Source organism: Mus caroli, unplaced genomic scaffold (assembly GCF_978045245.1).
Source record: "Mus caroli unplaced genomic scaffold, Mus_caroli_1 scaffold_3, whole genome shotgun sequence".
In the NCBI taxonomy this organism is placed as follows: Eukaryota; Metazoa; Chordata; class Mammalia; order Rodentia; family Muridae; genus Mus; species Mus caroli.
Genome location: NW_028227258.1, coordinates 38,877,192 through 38,894,982, shown reverse-complemented (window position 1 = coordinate 38,894,982; position 17,791 = coordinate 38,877,192). Strand labels below are relative to the sequence as shown.

Below are 17,791 nucleotides of genomic sequence, written 5' to 3'. Positions count from 1 at the left end.
CCACTTCTCCCATTTGTGGTCAAACTATATTTTCTCTATAGTTTTAGGATTATAATGAGAGGACAAGAGGGTAAGGTAATACGAAGTGTAATAGTATCCTTTCTATGGTAAGTAAGTGGGGCCTGGAGCCATGACATTATGCATGCCTGGCATCTGCAGTGCCTCTGTCAGTTTACACACACACATCTTCCCAGCCATCCAAACACCACAACTGCCTATAAAAGCAACCTCCTCTCCTTGCTTCCTCTCCGTATCCACCCTCCTTATAATAACCATATATCATCTTTGAATTTTATGTCACTCTCCATTCCTATCTCCACACCCTTTGGGGTCTGCTTCATTTTATGTATGGGTGACATAAATATGGCTTAGAGAAAGAAAGTCTCCCATAAGGGATTCTGAAAAAATGTGTTTTCCTTAATACAGACCCAATGACCAACACAACAACTTCTAAGGTAGACATCACCATGCCTGCCCACTAATAACTTCTTTTAAATGTGAAGCGACTCGTAGGTTGAAGCCACTTTGGAGAACAGCAGAGAAGGTTCTGAAAGAAAATGGCATGACACTTTGTAACATTCTTGAGCCACTCCTTCTTCCTGTGTATGTTAATATGTGTGTGTGTGTGTGTGTGTGTGTGTGTGTGTGTATGAGTGTACATGTGTGTGTGTGAGGAGGTCAGAGGTCAATATTGTCTTTCTCAATTGCTTCTCTGCCTTATTTTTGTTTTTAATGATTTGTTGTTGTTTCTATGTGTATATGTGTTTTGCCTGGATTATTTCTGGGCACCATGTGTGTGCCTGCAGAGGTTGAAAGGAAGGCATCAGATCCCCTAGAACCAGAGTGGCAGAAGGTTGTGAGCCACCATGTGAGTTCTCGGCCTGGAACCTGGGACCTCTGGAAAAGCAACCAGTGCCCTTAACCATTGCGCTGTCTGTCTCTCCCCACCCCACCCCCCACCCCCACCAGCACTTGAGCCACACATGATGTCTGTCTAAAACTCTGGCATTCTTATTGATTTTCATCACATCATAAATAACCTCAGGCAAATTAACTTTTGTGTAATCTATTTCCCTATTGTAATTCAAAGAGTAACATTTACATAGAACCTGACTGTAAAGAATGAGGTTAAGAAGGAGTGTGATGAAAGAGCCCACAGGCAACGTGCTATAATATCAACAAGATAGAGATACAGCCAGGAAATCTCAAGCAGTCTGCTGACTCGGGAACCAACACAACCTGGCTTTATAAGGAGATCTCAGGGCGCCTTCCTGGATCTTCTGACTCAGTATCACTCCCCAAGCATTCTAGGCTCCAGGAAAAAGTGATCGTCAATCCAAACTGAATTTAACAACGGACCATATGGTGTAGCATTCTTAGGCAGCAGGAGTTAGGATGTCTGGTTTCTAATTCTAGACATGACATTATTGCATTTAGGCCAATTTGTAGCACCTTTCTGGACCTGTCTGAATGCCTGACCTATTCAATCTGTAACCTCATAAGTGTCTGAAGGAATGTTTGTTGTCAAGAGGTTTTATTTTGCTGTAATTTAGGCTAAGTTCACAAACGCACGCACAACTGGGATTAGAGTGGGCAGTGGAAGTCTATCATTTCAGGGAACCGCGGGAGGAATAAGCCAGAAATGCTTTGTGATAAACTTAACTGCAGGGCTATGTCTTCCTCCCTTGCTACCTGAAGCCAAGGGGCTTCCAATCCTCCCAGGAATATGACATAGCTTGAAGTGATCAGGATTCTGGTTATAGTTTGAGATCTGTGAAACTGTCTAGAAAACATAATGTCGGGAAAGGGCGGATTTGAATGTTTTCCCCCTAAGAGTATGCCTCTGACTGGCAAAAATTTTCTAGTTCGGTTTGTCTTGGAACCCGTAAGGAAGAAAGGAAGTAGTGATGTATGCCAGGAGCCTCAGGCAAAACCTGGCAGGACAGGAGCAGCTACTAACTTGGGGCTTCGTGGTCCTTCTGCCATACGTGTAGTTTGACTTCGCCACTGGCAGAAATCAAACTTCTCCAGCACTTAACTTTCCAACTACACAACTGCAGCACAAACTCAGTTAAGACAACCATTACTGTTCCTTGTAGCGCTTCCTGGGCAAACTGCCCTTAGCTCCACCCATCACAGACAAACCCCCGCTCTCTGAGACGCAAGAGACGCGTCGTTCTGCGTTTTCCAATCAGAGCCACACTTCTGAACTTTGACCGCCCAGCTCCGCAAGCTCCGCCCAGTGCAGACCATCCCCGCCCACCGAGAGGCGCTTTGCTCCCTGTTTGCTCTTAAGCGCGGTGCTTGCAAACTTGAACCGCTGGCGCCGGGTCTATACGCATGCGCCGTCCTTTGAATGGTGAGCATTCTGATTCTAGCTGCTACAGCCGGAGGGCTAGTGATCTTGCTATTCCAGCGACTATGGACCGTGCTTGGGCCCCATCACGTCACTCCCCGAGAGTCTCTCGGACTCTTGATCGTGGCTGGATCCGGTAAGTATCCCGGCGGAGGCCGACGGTCTTGAGTTAGGCACTACAAACCCCAGAATGCACCGCGACTCTCTCTTCGCCCTTCTTAGCGCCTTTAGGAGCGCTGCATGCTGAGATTTGTAGTTTCTTTGCGTTCCCGGAACCGCCACCCCAGCCAGGAAAAAAGGTTAGCTGACGCCACCCAGCCGCCTGTCATTAAGACAGGTCATTTACACTTGTCTGTAATTAAGCCTCTCTGTAGTGTACTGCTTTCTAACAAATAATTAGCGACGGAGTACGCCGAAGCCTTTTGATGCTGACATACTGTTGCCCTCTTTGCTGCTGTGCGTTATTAATTCTAGGTCTTTGTACTTAGTTTAAGAAATGTGAACATTACATGGTAAACGAAGTAGAGTTGTCGCACTTATGAATGCGCAAAGCCCCTGAGGATAAAAACGTGGACACTCCATAGGACAATACCGTCAGAGTGACAGGATATGAGTAATAAACTGTCCAGTCAGCTCTGAACATTTTAAAACTTAAAATTTTAGATGAACAGTTTTGGCGAGTGTATAGTTAAACACGACTCAACTTTAAACAACCAAGGTGATACCCAAACCTATATCAATGATGTCTGGAATACATATGTTATAACCTATTGCTCCAGGGACAGTAAAACAAAACCATTGCCTGACAGGAAATGATGCAGTCAAGACACACAGTAAATTCGAGGTGTTTAAGGCAGCCTCTGCAGGAGACCATACAGTTTTACAGTAACTTTTAAAAAATACACACTAATAAAAATACACAAACTAGTAATGTAGTTGTGTATTATTGTTATCAAATGTTATGAACTGTATATAGTAGTATATATTGTACTTTTTTTAAAGATTTATTTATTTATTATATGTAAGTACACTGTAGTTGTCTTCAGACACACCAGAAGAGGGCGTCAGATCTCGTTGCGGATGGTTGTGAGCCACCATGTGGTTGCTGGGAGAATTGAACTCAGGACCTTTGGAAGAGCAGTCAGTGCTCTTAACTGCAGAGCCATCTCACCAGCCCCTATATTGTACTTTTTTATATTACAGGCAGCACAGTAAATTTGTTTGTATAGTACTACAAACATAGATTACCTTGGGCTACTGTGTTATGGTTGCTGTGTCACTAGACAATAAAGAATTTTCAGTTCCTTTTTAATGTCATGTGACCAGTATCCTGTGATTGACTATGTGATGAGTGACTACACACACACACTAATGATATTTATGATGTATGCAAATGTACCAAACTTAACATGCAATTATAATTCCTTACTTATTTACTTAACATATTTTGAGTCATGGGAATGGCCAGACACTACACTGAGCTCTGGAACAAAACAAAACTGAAAATAGAAAAACAAACAAAACAAGCATCACTAGCCACAGTGTGATGCCTATGTGACAAACACTAGGGAAAGGACAGAGGTGCAGCAGTGAAGGAAATCGGGCACAAACAGAAGACGAGACAGAAGGAGTAGCTGCCACATAGAGAAGGACAGAAATCTCATATTAACTGCATAAGAAATACAAGTTATTTCAAGTGAGATGCAAAGCTACTGGGGACTTTTGAACACAAGTAAAATATTATCACATGAAAATTACTTCAAGATGTATAGGGAGAGGAAGTGGGGATATGATCTATATAAAGCTGTATTTATAATTTATATGACAGTGGCGTGAAGCAAGATGAGGTGGTAAGAAGTGATTGGAAGGGTGGAGAAATGGCTCAGCAGTTAAAGTCTTTGTTCTTGTGCAGGACCAGGGTTTGAGTCCCAGCACCCATATGGTGGCTCACAGCCATCTATAACTCCAGTTCCAGGAACCCTGTGGGGATTGAGTGGGGTCCTGAGTGAATGTGTATTGTTGATATGGCCAGGCCACGTGGGAGTGGCAAAGCCTTCTGTAGGTGAAGTGCAGAGAGATGACAAAGCCTTTCTCCCGTCCTTGTTGGAATGTTGATAGAATATGCAAAGTATAGCTTTCTTCCCCCCAGAGATGTTAGAGCCTGAAGACTGCTCCCATACAGAGACTGTTCCTATAGAGCTAAACTTGCCCCCTTGTCCAGCTGAACATAATAACCCTGTTTCCTTGCATATATGTATGTGATCACCCTGCCTTCCTGTATATAATAAAGGCTCTAGCTTCTGGGATTCTGTGGCTTCTTCATCAGAGAGCCCAGACCATCCAGTCCTACCTATTCTGTATGTGTGTCTGCATGTCCTTCCTTCCCTCATCACCCAGTTAGGTCAGATTCAGGAGCTGTACAGAGCATGGCAGGGTCCTACACCCTCTTCTGACTTCCATGGTCACCAGGCACACAGATGACACACAGATATGCATGCAAACAAAACCTCCATACACATTAAAATGTATACTGTGTTCTGCCTGTATGTATGCCTGTAGGCCAGAAGAGGGCACCAGATCTCATTATAGATAGTCATGAGCCACCATGTGGTTGCTGGGAATTGAACTCAGGACCTCTGGAAGAGCAGCCAGTGCTTTTAACCTCTGAGACATCTCTCCAACCGACATTAAATAAATCTTTAAAAGTTAAGAAATGGGGGTTGGAGAGATGGCTCAGCAGTTAAGAGTACTGACTGTTCTTCCAAAGATCCTGAGTTCAAATCCTAGCAGCCATATGGTGGCTCACAGCCATCCATAATGAGATCTCACACTCTCTTCTGGTGTGTCTGGAGACAGCTACAGTGTACTTATAAAGTAAATAAATAAATCTTAAAAAAAAAAAGTTAAGAAATGAAGAAGTGATTGGATGCTGGGCGTGTTTTAAGGTATATCTAATAGTATTTTATTAATTCATAATGATCTCCAGTGTGTCTCTCTTTTTTAAAGATTTCCTTTTTATGTGTGAATATATCTGTATATTCATGTGGCTGCCCATCTACTAAAATGATTTTGTCCTTCCTACTTTATGAAAGATTTATTTTTATTTATGTAGATGTAGATGCTTCTGTGACATATGTGCATCTATGTGTAAATGCCTGAAGAGGCCAGAAAAGGTCGTCCAAGTCCCAGGAGCTGGAGTTATGTGGGTACTAGGAATCAAACTGAGGTCCTCTGGGAAGGCAGCAAGTCCTCTTAACCACTGAGTCAGCTTCCAGCCCCCTCCCCTAGTGTGATAGAAGAATACAATGGAACCTTGGTAACAGGGTCAGTCATTTTAGTGACTTTACTTAGTAGCCAGGTTAAATTTTCCATGAGTGCATTCACTGAGTGTTTCCATGAAGAAACAGAAGAGAGACCTATTACAGCGTCTTCGGAAGCTCCCATTTCACTGTGGATATTAGGTTTTCTCATTAATTATTCCATCTGTGTGGTGGGGGGAGGGGGGAACTACTTGGTCCAACACTTTTTTCAAGGCCCAAAATAAAAAATACCACAGTGAGTAAAAAGTAGATGTGTCAATCATGTGCCCCAGGGAAGAAGATGGGAGGCAAGTTATAGATAATTCCTGAAGTGCCCACTGCAGCTAGCTCGCCACATTCCTTTCTAATTCATTCTAGAACCTGGGAAAGCAAAACAAAACAAAACGGTCTTTTCTCCTTTGAAAATATCTGATGGGGAGGGAAGCACATTTGGTGTGCTTGTCTTTCTGTGTGCCTCTGTGTTATGTGTTAAAAACTCATTCTTAGAACAACAAAGGAGGGAGGGATGAAGGAGCTTTCTGGGTGAAAGAGGCAAGGAGGATGTGAGAAGTAAGATGGCTGCAGGGAATGGCTGGGCTGGACCAAGGAGCTGGTGAAATAAAACTGAGATGGTTACAGCTTATGAGGAGTTTGATATTTCACTGTTCTTTCGTGATAGTTTTCACGTGAGAAACCACTGGGGCCATGCCTGCTGGCTCTCTTTCCCTACCCATGGGTTTTACATTTTCAGATCCAAAATAGCTTGGAAAAAAATGCATTTGTAATGAACATGTACAGACGTTTCACTATTCCTTAAGCAATATAGTATACTAATTATTTAACTAGCATTTACATTATATTAAGTAAGTAATCAAGGAATGGTTTAAAGTGTACAGGAGGAAATGTGTAGGTTATGTGTAAAAATGAAACCATTTGTGTGTAAAGAACTTGAATACCTGGAGATTTGGGGTTCAGTGGGGAACCCAGAACCCTGTGCCCCAGGGATGACTGTAATTGATGGTTTTGTTTTTGTTTTTTCAAGACAGGGTTTCTCTGTATAGCCCTTGCTGTTCTGGAACTCACTTTGTAGGTCAGGCTGACCTCGAACTCAGAAATCTTCCTGCCTCTGCCTCCCAAGTGCTGGGATTAAAGGCATGCGCCACCACGCCCTGCTGTAATTGATGTTTTTAATACGATTTTTTTTTAATTAATGTGTATGTGTGTGTGGAGGGTGGCCTAGGAGGTTAGAAGAGGGTGTCATGTCTCCTGGAGCTGGAGTTATAGGAAGTTGCGAGTCACTCCATGTAGATGCAGGGAGCTGAACTCCAGTCCTTTGCAAGAGTAGAGAGAACTCTTTTTTTTTTTTTTTTTTTTTTAAGATTTATTTATTTATTATATGTAAGTACACTGTAGCTGTCTTCAGACACTCCAGAAGAGGGCGCCAGATCTTGTTACAGATGGTTGTGAGCCACCATGTGGTTGCTGGGATTTGAACTCTGGACCTTCGGAAGAGCAGTCGGGTGCTCTTACCCACTGAGCCATCTCACCAGCGCCCTAGAGAGAACTCTTAATTCTCTTAATTGCTGACCCATCCTTCCAGCCCCCACTGTTATTGATTTTTTTTTTTCTTTTAGCTTTTCAAGACAAGGTTTCTCTGTGTAGCTCTAGTTGTCCTGAAACTCACTCTGTAGACCACGCTGGCCTCGAACTTACAGATTCGCTTGCCTCTGTCTCCTGAGTGCTAGGATTTAAGTCATAAACCCCTGCTGCCCAGATGACACTGAATTTAAAAAAAAAAAAAGATTTATTTATTTTTATTTATATGAGCACACTGCAGTTGTCTTCAGACACACACTAGAAGGGTGCATCAGATCCCATTACAGATGGTTGTGAGCCACCATGTGGTTACTGGGATTTGAACTCAGGACCTCTGGGAGAGCAGTCAGTGCTCTTAACCGCTGAGCTATCTCTCCTGCTCTATAACTGATTTTTTAAAAAAAAGATTTATTTATTTTATATATGTGAGTACACTATCACTGTCTTTGGACACACCGGAAGAGGGCATCGGATCCCATTACAGATGATTGTGAGCCACCATGTGGTTGCGATATTGAACTCAGGACCTCTGGAAGAACAGTCAGTGCTGTTAACCTCTGAGCCATCTCTCCAGCCCTGTAGCTGATTTTTAAAGTTATGATTTCGAGAATAAAGTGTTAACATTTTTTAGATTGCAAAATTTAAGGAGCTGAATGTCGACTCCTTTGGAGGATCGGGTAACCAGTTGAAGACCTCACTCAATGAGCTGAACCTTCTGTTAGAACCTGAGGTTAGAGTGGCCAACAGTTTTCCTTCAGGAAGCTCACGCCCTGATGACAGAGCGCATTAAGTGGCTTCTCCACACAGAAACCTCCTTGTCCTGTCTTCATCCTGCTTGCCTGACCTCACCTCACCTTCACCCTTGTGTTCCCATTGCCCCATGAAAGCAGCTCAGATCTTACTGTCTCGTGTTCTGACAATCCTGCCTCTGCCCAAAGGCCTCCACTCCTACATGTCTGTTATTTTCACGTGTCGTCTTCTTGGCTTTTCCAGGGTCGTTCTTATTTTGAAAACATTGATCTTTCATAGCCTGTCATCCCACCTGAATGGCCTTGTGTCTTCTTTATAAATGTGTGTGTATCTTGCCCTCTCCAGGACAGCTTTCTTGATTTCAGGCAATCAAGAAAGTATCTTATACGTCCATAAACAGTCCTCATTTTTTTTTTACCATTTTTAATGCATTGATTATCTTTTATATAAAAGCAGTCTTTATACAGGGCATAGATTGTGTGTTCTGTGTTAATGTTCTACATCCTTTTAGGAAGTATGCATTCACATTCGTTCCTTACCCCTGAAAATATGACTTTTGGCTAATATGGTGAAATGGATGGTTTTCATAGTAGGTTTTTTTTTTTTTTTTTTAGTTAAGGTTCTATTGTTTGTTTATTATTTACTTATTTGTTTAGGTTTTTGTTTGCTTGTTTGTTTGTTTTTGAGACAAGATTTCTCTGAGAAGCTCTGGCAGTTATGGAACTCTCACTCTAGACCATTCTGGCCTCAAACTGAGAGATCTGCCTGCCTCTACCTCCCAGGTGCTGGGATTAAAAGTGTGCTGCCACCACCACCCAGCTAAAATTTTACTTTTGATTATGTGTATGTGTGTGTCTGTGTGTGTGGGGGGGGGGTTGTGCATGTGTGTACAGGTGACTGTTGGACCATCAAGATTTCCTGAAACCAGAGTTGCCCCACATGGGTGATAAGAACTGAACTTGGGTCTTCTATGACAGAAGAATGCATTCTTTAAGCATGGAGCCATCTCTCCAGCCCATATTGCATTTCATCTCCCTGTTTTTCTTAGATTTAGTGTGTGTGTGTCTTAGCTGTGCATATGTATGAGTACCTTGTGCATGCCTGGTGCCTATGGAGGTCAGGAAAGGGTGTCAAGTCCTCTGGAGTTGTAGAAGGATGTGATACACAAGAGCAGCAAGTGCTCTAACCACTAGGCTACCTCTTCAATGACTCCCCCCCCTTCCCCATTGTGATGGTAACCTTAAGCCATATTATTCTTGTATCTAGGTGGACACACCACTGAGATCTTGAGGCTGGTTGGAAGCTTGTCCAATGCCTATTCACCAAGGCATTATGTCATTGCTGAGTCTGATGAAATGAGCGCCAAGAAAATCCATTCTCTTGAAGAACTCTCTCGAGCCCAGAATGACTCTACTACTGAAGTATGTGATCATTTCTATAAGTTGCAAGTTGTTTATTGAGTTTATTGTCTCTGAAAATAAGTCCAAGGTATTTCAGTACCCTACCCACAACAGGCAATAAAGTGTGGACTGGTAGAGAAATAGAAATCCTTTACTACCAAAATATAAGAATTTCTTTAAGATAAATCTTTAAATTAAAAATGATACTCTCGTATTATTACTTTAGAGGAAATGATTTTTCATTTAATTTCAGTTATGAAAATTGTTTTGATTCATAATTACATATTTAAAGCATTCAGTAATATACTTCTTGAATCTTCATTTAAGTTTGTATTAATGTGTTATATTCATCCTTTCTATCTGTAATAGTGTCTTCAAATCATATTTGTATTCACATTTATAATTATTTCTCTCTCCCCAACTGATAACTTTATTTTAGCATTTTAATCAGAATTTAGTGATGTAAGAAACGTGAAGTCACTACTTCATTGAATTGAATGCTTTTTGTATGACATTCCATCTTTTTCTGTGGAAATTACCCAGCTATAACTCTCAGAGGCTTACTGTTGAATAAGTTCACATTTTCTAGCAGGGAGCTAAACAGTGATCGCTGCCAGACCTTTCTCCTGGAAACCAGCAGTCTCACCACCGCCACCACCACCACCACCACCGCCACCGCCACCACCACCTCCACCGCCTCCACCGCCGCCACCACCTCCACCGCCGCCACCACCACCACCACCTCCACCACCGCCACCGCCACCACCGCCACCACCACCACCTCCACCACCGCCACCACCACCACCACCACCGCCGCCACCTCCACCACCACCTCCACCGCCACTGCCACCGCCACCACCTCCACCACCACCACCACCACCACCACCTCCACCTCCACCACCTCCACCCACACCCTCAGCCAGGCCTGGAAGGACAGGAGGCTCAGGGCTTTGCACTGCAGGCTTTGGTTCATCCTTTTATTTGCTTCTGTCTGGGCGCCTTTGTCCTAAGCACCTCCCCTGACACCCCACATTACTCCTGGTGACTTCAGTCAGACCAGGAGTTGGCCCCTTCAGATCATAGGGATAAAGGACAAGGCTCTGTGACACTGGAACAAAATATTTTTTGAAAGTACACTTAAAATTGTAGGATGAAGAATTCACACATAAAACAGTCAAAGTCCTTGAAAACAGATGGGAAAGGTTCAAAAGCGACGCCAACCTTCATGACTGTGCGTTTCCCCACTGGTCTCTAACTAGCCTTCGGGTGTGTTCCCAGGAAAGGGTGAATGTTCATTCGTTCTGAAATCTCTGAGCCCTGGCTCTAGACAACACTGTGATAAGGATCAAGCATCATTCCCCGCGTAGGTTCTAGAATCAGCTCCGACTCTGCTTAGTTTTTCTCTCTTTCCTCTCTTCTGTTCGTCACTTATTTTATTCCTTTTTGTTTCTTAATTTGAAACGTTTAGACAGTCGCGACTCACAGTAAAGCATTTGTCATCTCTCTCCCGGCCTACTCTAGAGGGAACTGCAGGGATTGTCTGGAGTGGCCCTACCGGTGCTCCTTTCATGTGTGCATATGACCACGGACTAATACACATACATGTAGCCATATAGAGTGTGCTGGGGGGCTTTAGGGGTGGTGGGGCTAGTTTATAAATCAAAACTTGCATGTTGTCTACAGCCTTTTCCCCACCTGACTCTCCATCTTGCTGTAGATGCTTTTCTGTGCTAATACACATAACTCTACCTTGTACTTTGTACTGATTGCCTAGTAATCAGTAGGGTTTTTTGTTTGTTCCACTGGTTTGGTTTGGTTGGTTTTGATTTTGGCTTTTTTTGAGGCCGGGTCTCTCTGTGTAGCCCTGGCTGTTCTGGAGCTCACTCTGAAGTCTAGAGACCCACCTGCACACCTCCACACCCACCACACCCAGCAATGTGCCCTTCTTTTATTTATTCTGTTCTTTATTATTTTTCTTCATGTACATAGGTGTTTTGCCTGCATGTGTGAGGGTGGAACTGAGGTTACAGACAGCCATGTGGATGCTGGGAATTAAACCCAGGTCCTCTGGAAGAGCAGTCACTGCTCTTAACCCGAGTCACCTCTCCAGCCCCGTGCCTTTCTTTTATTATTGCTTTCAGTATTTTCCTAATCACTGAAGGAAGCATTGTGATTGTTACATACTCTGCAAGCATTCTTATGCCCGTTTAACTTTTCTGGGTGTCACTGTGGTTAGAAGGCTAAGCTGCACAGTGTGCTGACCTGAAATGGCCTGTTGCCCCTTCAGTCTGCATTCTGGTCGATCGTTGAAACATCAGGGATTATGAAAGAACAGTCATCTGAAGGCAGAGACCAATGTAGGGGGATATCCCAAACTCACGCGGTTCTGTTCTCAGAGAAACCCAAGGCTCCATTCATGATTTTACATAATCTGCTTAAGCCAGGATACAGAGAAAGCTCTCAGGCGCCAAGCTCACACACTCGGCTTACTTTGGACTCTAAGTCAGCTTTGGATCACACTCATGCCCATGGCTGTTCATGTTTAGCTTCCTAAAGCACTTCGTTGCCCCAATTATTCAATATCCTAATTCTTCAGTGGTTTCCTTAATATAAAAAAATATATAATTAAAACCAAAAGCCAGTGTCCATTAAAGGCACTGTTTAAGTAAGAGCAGAAGCAGAATAAAAATGTCTGCCGTTAGCCACACCACTTTTTGCTTTTAACCTTCCGCCCAAAATGAAATAAATGGTAGGTATGAATACTGCGAGAGAAGAAAGAAAACCTTATATTTTAAATAATTAATTATATATAGAAACAGCAAAAACTAGTGAAGAAGTGCATCAAGTAGTGTAGGTTTTTAAAAAATGTTAGGCACGCACTGGGCAATATATGACCTCTGTAGCTGCATCACACATGCTGGCATTAACTAAGAGGAAATAACTGGGCAAAGTATTATGTGCTGGGAAAGGACTATATATAATTTTTGTTTTGGATATCTTCTTTATTTACATCTCAAATGTTAATCCCCTTTCTCGGTCCCATCCACCCACCCACTCCCGTGGCAACTCCCCTATCCCATCCTCCCTCCCCCTGCTTCTATGAGGGTGTTCCTCCACCCACCCACTCCCGCCTCCCCACCCTCAATTCCCCTACACTGGGGCATCTATCAAGCCTTCATAGAACCAAGGGCCTCTCTTCCCATTGATGCCTGACAAGGCCATCCTCTGCTGCATATGCAGCTGGAGCCATGAGTCCCACCATGTGTACTCCTTGCTTGATGGCTTAGTTCCTGGGAGCTCTGAGGTGTCTGGTTGGTTGATATTGTTGTTCTTCCTATGGGATTGCAAACCCCTTCAGCTCCTTCAGCCTTTCTCTAACTCCTCCATTAGGGACCCAGCACTCAGTCCAATGGTGGGCTGCAAGCATCCACCTCTGTATTTGTAAGGCTCTGGCAGGGCCTCTCAGGAGACAGCTATATCAGGCTCCTTTCAGCAAGCATTTCTTGGCATCCACAATAGTGTTTGGGGTTTGGTGACTATACATGGGATGGATCCTCAGGTGGGGCAGTCTCTGGATGGCTTTTCCTTCAGTCTCTGCTCTACACTTTGTCTCCATATTTGCTCCTGTGAGTATTTTTCCCCCTTCTAAGAAGAACTGAAGCACCCACACTTTGCTTTTCCTTCTTGAGCTTCATGTGGTCTGTGAATTGTACCTTGGGTATTCCAAATTTTTGGGCTAATATCCACTTATCAGTGACTGCATATCATGTGTGTTCTTTTGTGATTGGGTTACCTCACTCAGGATGATACTTTCTAGTTCCATCCATTTGCCTAAGAATTTCATGAAGCCATTGTTTTTAATAGCTGAGTAGTACTCCATTGTGTAAATGTACCACATTTTCTGTATCCATTCCTCTGTTGAAAGACATCTAGGTTCTTTCCAGCTTCTGGCTATTATAAATAAGGCTGCTATGAACATAGTGGAGCATGTATCCTAGTTATATGTTGGAGAATATTTTGGGTACATGCCCAGGAGTGATATAGGTGGGTCTACAGGTAATACCATGTCCAGTTTTCTGAGGCACCACCAGATTGATTTCCAGAGTGGTTGTACCAGCTTGCAATCCCACCAGCAATGGAGGAGTGTTCCTCTTTCTCCACATCCTCACCAGTATCTGTTGTCACCTGAGTTTTTTATTTTAGCCAATCTGACTGGTGTGAGGTGGAATCTCCAAGTTGTTTCAATTTGCATTTCCCTGATGACTAAGGATGTTGAACATTTCTTTAGGTGTTTCTCTGCCATCCGATATTCCTCAGCCATCCAATATTTCTCAGTTGAAAATTCTTTGTTTAGTTCTCTATCCCATTTTTAATAGGGTTATTTGTTTCTCTGGAGTCTAACTTCTTGAGTTCTTTGTATATATTGGATATTACCCCTCTATCAGATGTAGGGTTGGTAAAGATCTTTTCCCCATCTGCTGGTTGCCTTTTTGTCTTATTGACAGTGTCCTTTGCCTTACAGAAGCTTTGCAATTTTATGAGGTCCCATTTGTTGATTCTTGATCTTACAACACAAGCCATTGGTGTTCTGTTCAGGAATTTTTCCCTATGCCCATATGTTTGAGGCTCTTTCCTACTTTCTCTTCTATTAGTTTCAGGGTATCTGGTTTTATGTGGAGGTCCTTGATCCACTGGGACTTGAGCTTTGTACAAGGAGATAAGAGTGGGTCGATATGCATTTTTCTACATGCTGACCGCCAGTTGAACCAACACCATTTGTTTAAAATGCTGTCTTTTTTTCCACTGGATGGTTTTTGCTCCTTTGTCAAATATCCAGTGACCCTAGGTGTATGGGTTCATTTCTGGGTCTCCAACTCTATTCCACTGATGTTCCTGTCTGTCTCTATACCAATTATCATACAGGTTTTATCACTATTGCTCTGTAGTACAGCTTGAGGTCAGGCATGGTGATTCCCCCAGAAGTTCCTTTATTGTTGAGAATAGTTTTGGCTATTCTGGGTTTTTGGTTATTCCAAATAAATTTGCAAATTGCTCTTTCTAACTCTAAAGAATTGAGATGGAATTTTGATGGGGATTGCATTGAATCTGTAGATTGCTTTTGGCAAGATGACCATTTTTACTATATTAATCTTGCCAATCCATGAGCATGGGAGATCTTTCCATCTTCTGAGATCTTCTTCAATTTCTTTCTTCAGAGTCTTGAAGTTCTTGTCATACAGATCTGTCACTTGCTTGGTTAGAGTCATACCTAGGTATTTTATATATTACAATAGTCATTGTAAAGGGGGTTGTTTCCCTAATTTATTTCTCAGCCTGTTTATCCTTTGAGTATAGGAAGGCTACTGATTTGTTTGAGTTAATTTTATATCTAGCCACTTGGCTGAAATTGTTTATCAGCTTAAGGAGTTCTCTGGTGGAATTTTTGGGGTCACTTAAGTATACAGTCATATCATCTGCAAATAGTGATATTTTGACTTCTTCCTTTCCAATTTGTATCCCTTTGACCTCCTTTTGTTGTCTAATTGCTCTAGCTAGAACTTCAAGTACTGTATTGAGTAGATAGGGAGAGAGTGGGCAGCCTTGTCTAGTCCTGATTTTAGTGGGATTGCTTCAAGTTTCTCCCCGTTGAGTTTGGTGTTGGCTACTGGTTTGCTCTATATTGCTTTTACTATGTTTAGGTATGGGCCTTGAATTCCTGATCTTTCCAAGACTTTTAACATGAAGGGATGCTGAATTTTGTCAAATGCTTTTTCAGCATCTAATGAAATGATCATGTGGTGTTTTCTTTGAGTTTGTTTATATAGTGGATTATGTTGATGGATTTCCATATATTGAACCATCCCTGCATCTCTGGAATGAAGCCTACTTGATCATGGTGAATGATTGTTTTGAAGTGTTCTTGGATTCGGTTGGCAAGAATTTTATTGAGTGTTTTTGCATGCATGTTCATAAGGGAAATTGGTCTGAAGTTCTCTTTCTTTGCTGGGTCTTTGTGTGGTTTAGGTATAAGCGTAATTGTGGTTTCTAGTACGAATTGGGTAGTGTCCCTTCTGTTTCTATTTTGTGGAATAATTTGAAGAGTATTGGTATTAGGTCTCCTTTGAATCCTGATAGAATTCTGCACTAAACCCCTCTGGTCCTGGGATTTTTTTTTGGTTGGGAGACTTAATGATTGCTTGTATTTCTTTAGGGGTCATGAGACTGTTTAGATGGTTTATCGGATCCTGTTTTAACTTTGGCACCTAGTATCTGTCTAGAAAATTATCCATTTCTTCCAGATTTTCTAATTTTGTTCAGTATAAGCAGTTGTAGTAGGATGTGATGATTTTTTTTTTTAATTTCCAGGAAGGGACTTTTAATACGAGGAAATACCATGGGCACAGCATTGAGATCTTACCATGACATATTAAATATGATACGAATAAAGGTACAGGCATAATCTTGATGTTTAAAACTGGTATTTTTATACACACCCCCATTTAACATAAAAACAATCAAAATCATTTTGATTTTTTGTTTTTGTTTTTTTGTTTGTTTGTTTTTTGTTGTTTGTTGTGTTTGTTTGTTTGTTTGTTTGTTTTTGGTTTTTTCAAGACAGGGTTTCTCTGTATAGCCCTGGCTGTCCTGGAACTCACTTTGTAGACCAGGCTGGCCTCCAACTCAGAAATCTGCCTTCCTCTGCCTCCCGAGTGCTGGGATTAAAGGCATGTGCCACCCACCATGCCCGGCTATTTTGTTTATTTCTAACAGGGTCTCTTTATTATGTAACTATGGCTGTCCTAGAATTCCCTATGCAGACCAGGCTGACCTGAACTCACAGAGATCCACCTGCCTCTGCCTCCTGAGTGTGAGTGGCAAAACTTTTGTCTTTTAGAACACTTTATTCAGCTATAAGTATTTGCCCCACTTGACAGGAATGGTCTGTTAACAGAATCAACCCAAGACCACTCCTGCTATCATGGACCCCACTCATCTGCAGCGAGAAGACAGTCATACGAGTCACAATGTAACTGTAAGCTCATCAGAAGATGAACAGCGCTGTGAAGGTTACACGGGCAGGAGCCGTGGGATGAATGCAGCTGCTCACTGGGCCTGGGGAAGAGGACACCGAGGAGAAGGCTGTTTCAGCACAAGGCACATACATCACAAAGCCACGGAGGGGAGCAATGCTCCTGTTATAGTCCAGTGGCAGAATCCAGAGTGGAAGGACAGAAGGTGATGGAAGGCAGGCAGAGCAACACATGACATCGAATGCAGTTCCTCTCTCACCGAGAATCTTGGGGGTCACTGGTTGAACGTGCTCAGTTGTGTGGTAGGGTCTGACGCCCGAGTTACAGCTTCTCCTTGTACTGCAAAGCGCAAACAATGCCAAGGAGCTGGGGACTCCTGCAGCCTCCCAGCTGGCTTGCGCTAGTCAGGTATAAAGAGGGCAAACAGTTGGACTGCTTTTTAGATTTGTTGTTGTTGTTATTGTTGTTGTTGTTGTTCTTTGTAGCCTTGGCTGTCCTGGAACTCACTCTGTAGGCCACACTGGGCTCAAACTCACAGAACCACCTGCCTCTGTCTCCCGAGTGCTGGAATCAAAGGCGTGCACCACCATCTGCCTAGCAGATTTAATGTATCTGAAAGTTACAACTTGCTTATCTGTGTATGTACCATGTGCGTGCCTGGTGCCCCTGGTGGTCAGAAGAGGTCCCTGGATCCACTGGAACTGAAGTTGCCAGTGTCTGTGAACTATCACGTAGGGGCTGGGCATTGAACCCAAGTTCTCTGCAAGAGCAACGACGAGCACTCTTACCCACCGAGGCTTCTCTCCGGTACCTTTATCACTTTGATGAAAGTAGAGTTAACAGACTTTCCATGAAGATCTGATAGGAATTTGAGGAGGAAAAAGGTGACTTAGGAGCTTAATCTAGGCAATTATAAGAATACTATCATTGGCCTGGTCAGCTGACGGCTCTGTGGCTAAGAGTACTCACTGCTCCTGCAGAGGACCCAGCTAGTTTCCAGTAACCACATGGTGTCTTAACAACCATCTGTAACTCCCAGTTCCAGAGGATGGGGACCACCCCCACTATGATCCCCATGAGATTGACACCAGTCATGAACATGGCTCACATTCACAGATACAGGTAAAATGTTGATATGCAGAAAACAAAATACGTAAGTCTTAAAAGTCGGGGGAGGGGAGGGAAACGAACGTGTGTGTGTGTGTGTGTGTGTGTGTGTGTGTGTGTGTGTGTACTGTTGCTTTGCCACCACACTCTGGGAAGTCTGTCTACGTGCCTCTATAGTGTCTTGTATCACCCAGACTTGCCCAGCCGCCTCCACCGTGGCTGGAAGAGTTGGTGTTCTGCGGGTACTTCTTG

At 43.0% G+C, this 17,791-nt stretch overlaps 1 protein-coding gene across 1 annotated transcript in view; it reads left to right on the top strand.

Moving 5' to 3' along the window:
• The first annotated feature begins 2,257 nt into the window (after positions 1–2,257).
• Positions 2,258–17,791, top strand: part of Alg14 (ALG14 UDP-N-acetylglucosaminyltransferase subunit) — a 76,962-nt gene continuing 61,428 nt past the window's right edge. Inside the window, exons 1-2 of the mRNA XM_021158685.3 lie at positions 2,258–2,492; positions 9,268–9,422. Of these exons, the coding sequence (XP_021014344.1) occupies positions 2,357–2,492; positions 9,268–9,422 (291 nt within the window). The 5' untranslated portion in view covers positions 2,258–2,356. The remainder of the gene's footprint in view (positions 2,493–9,267; positions 9,423–17,791) is intronic.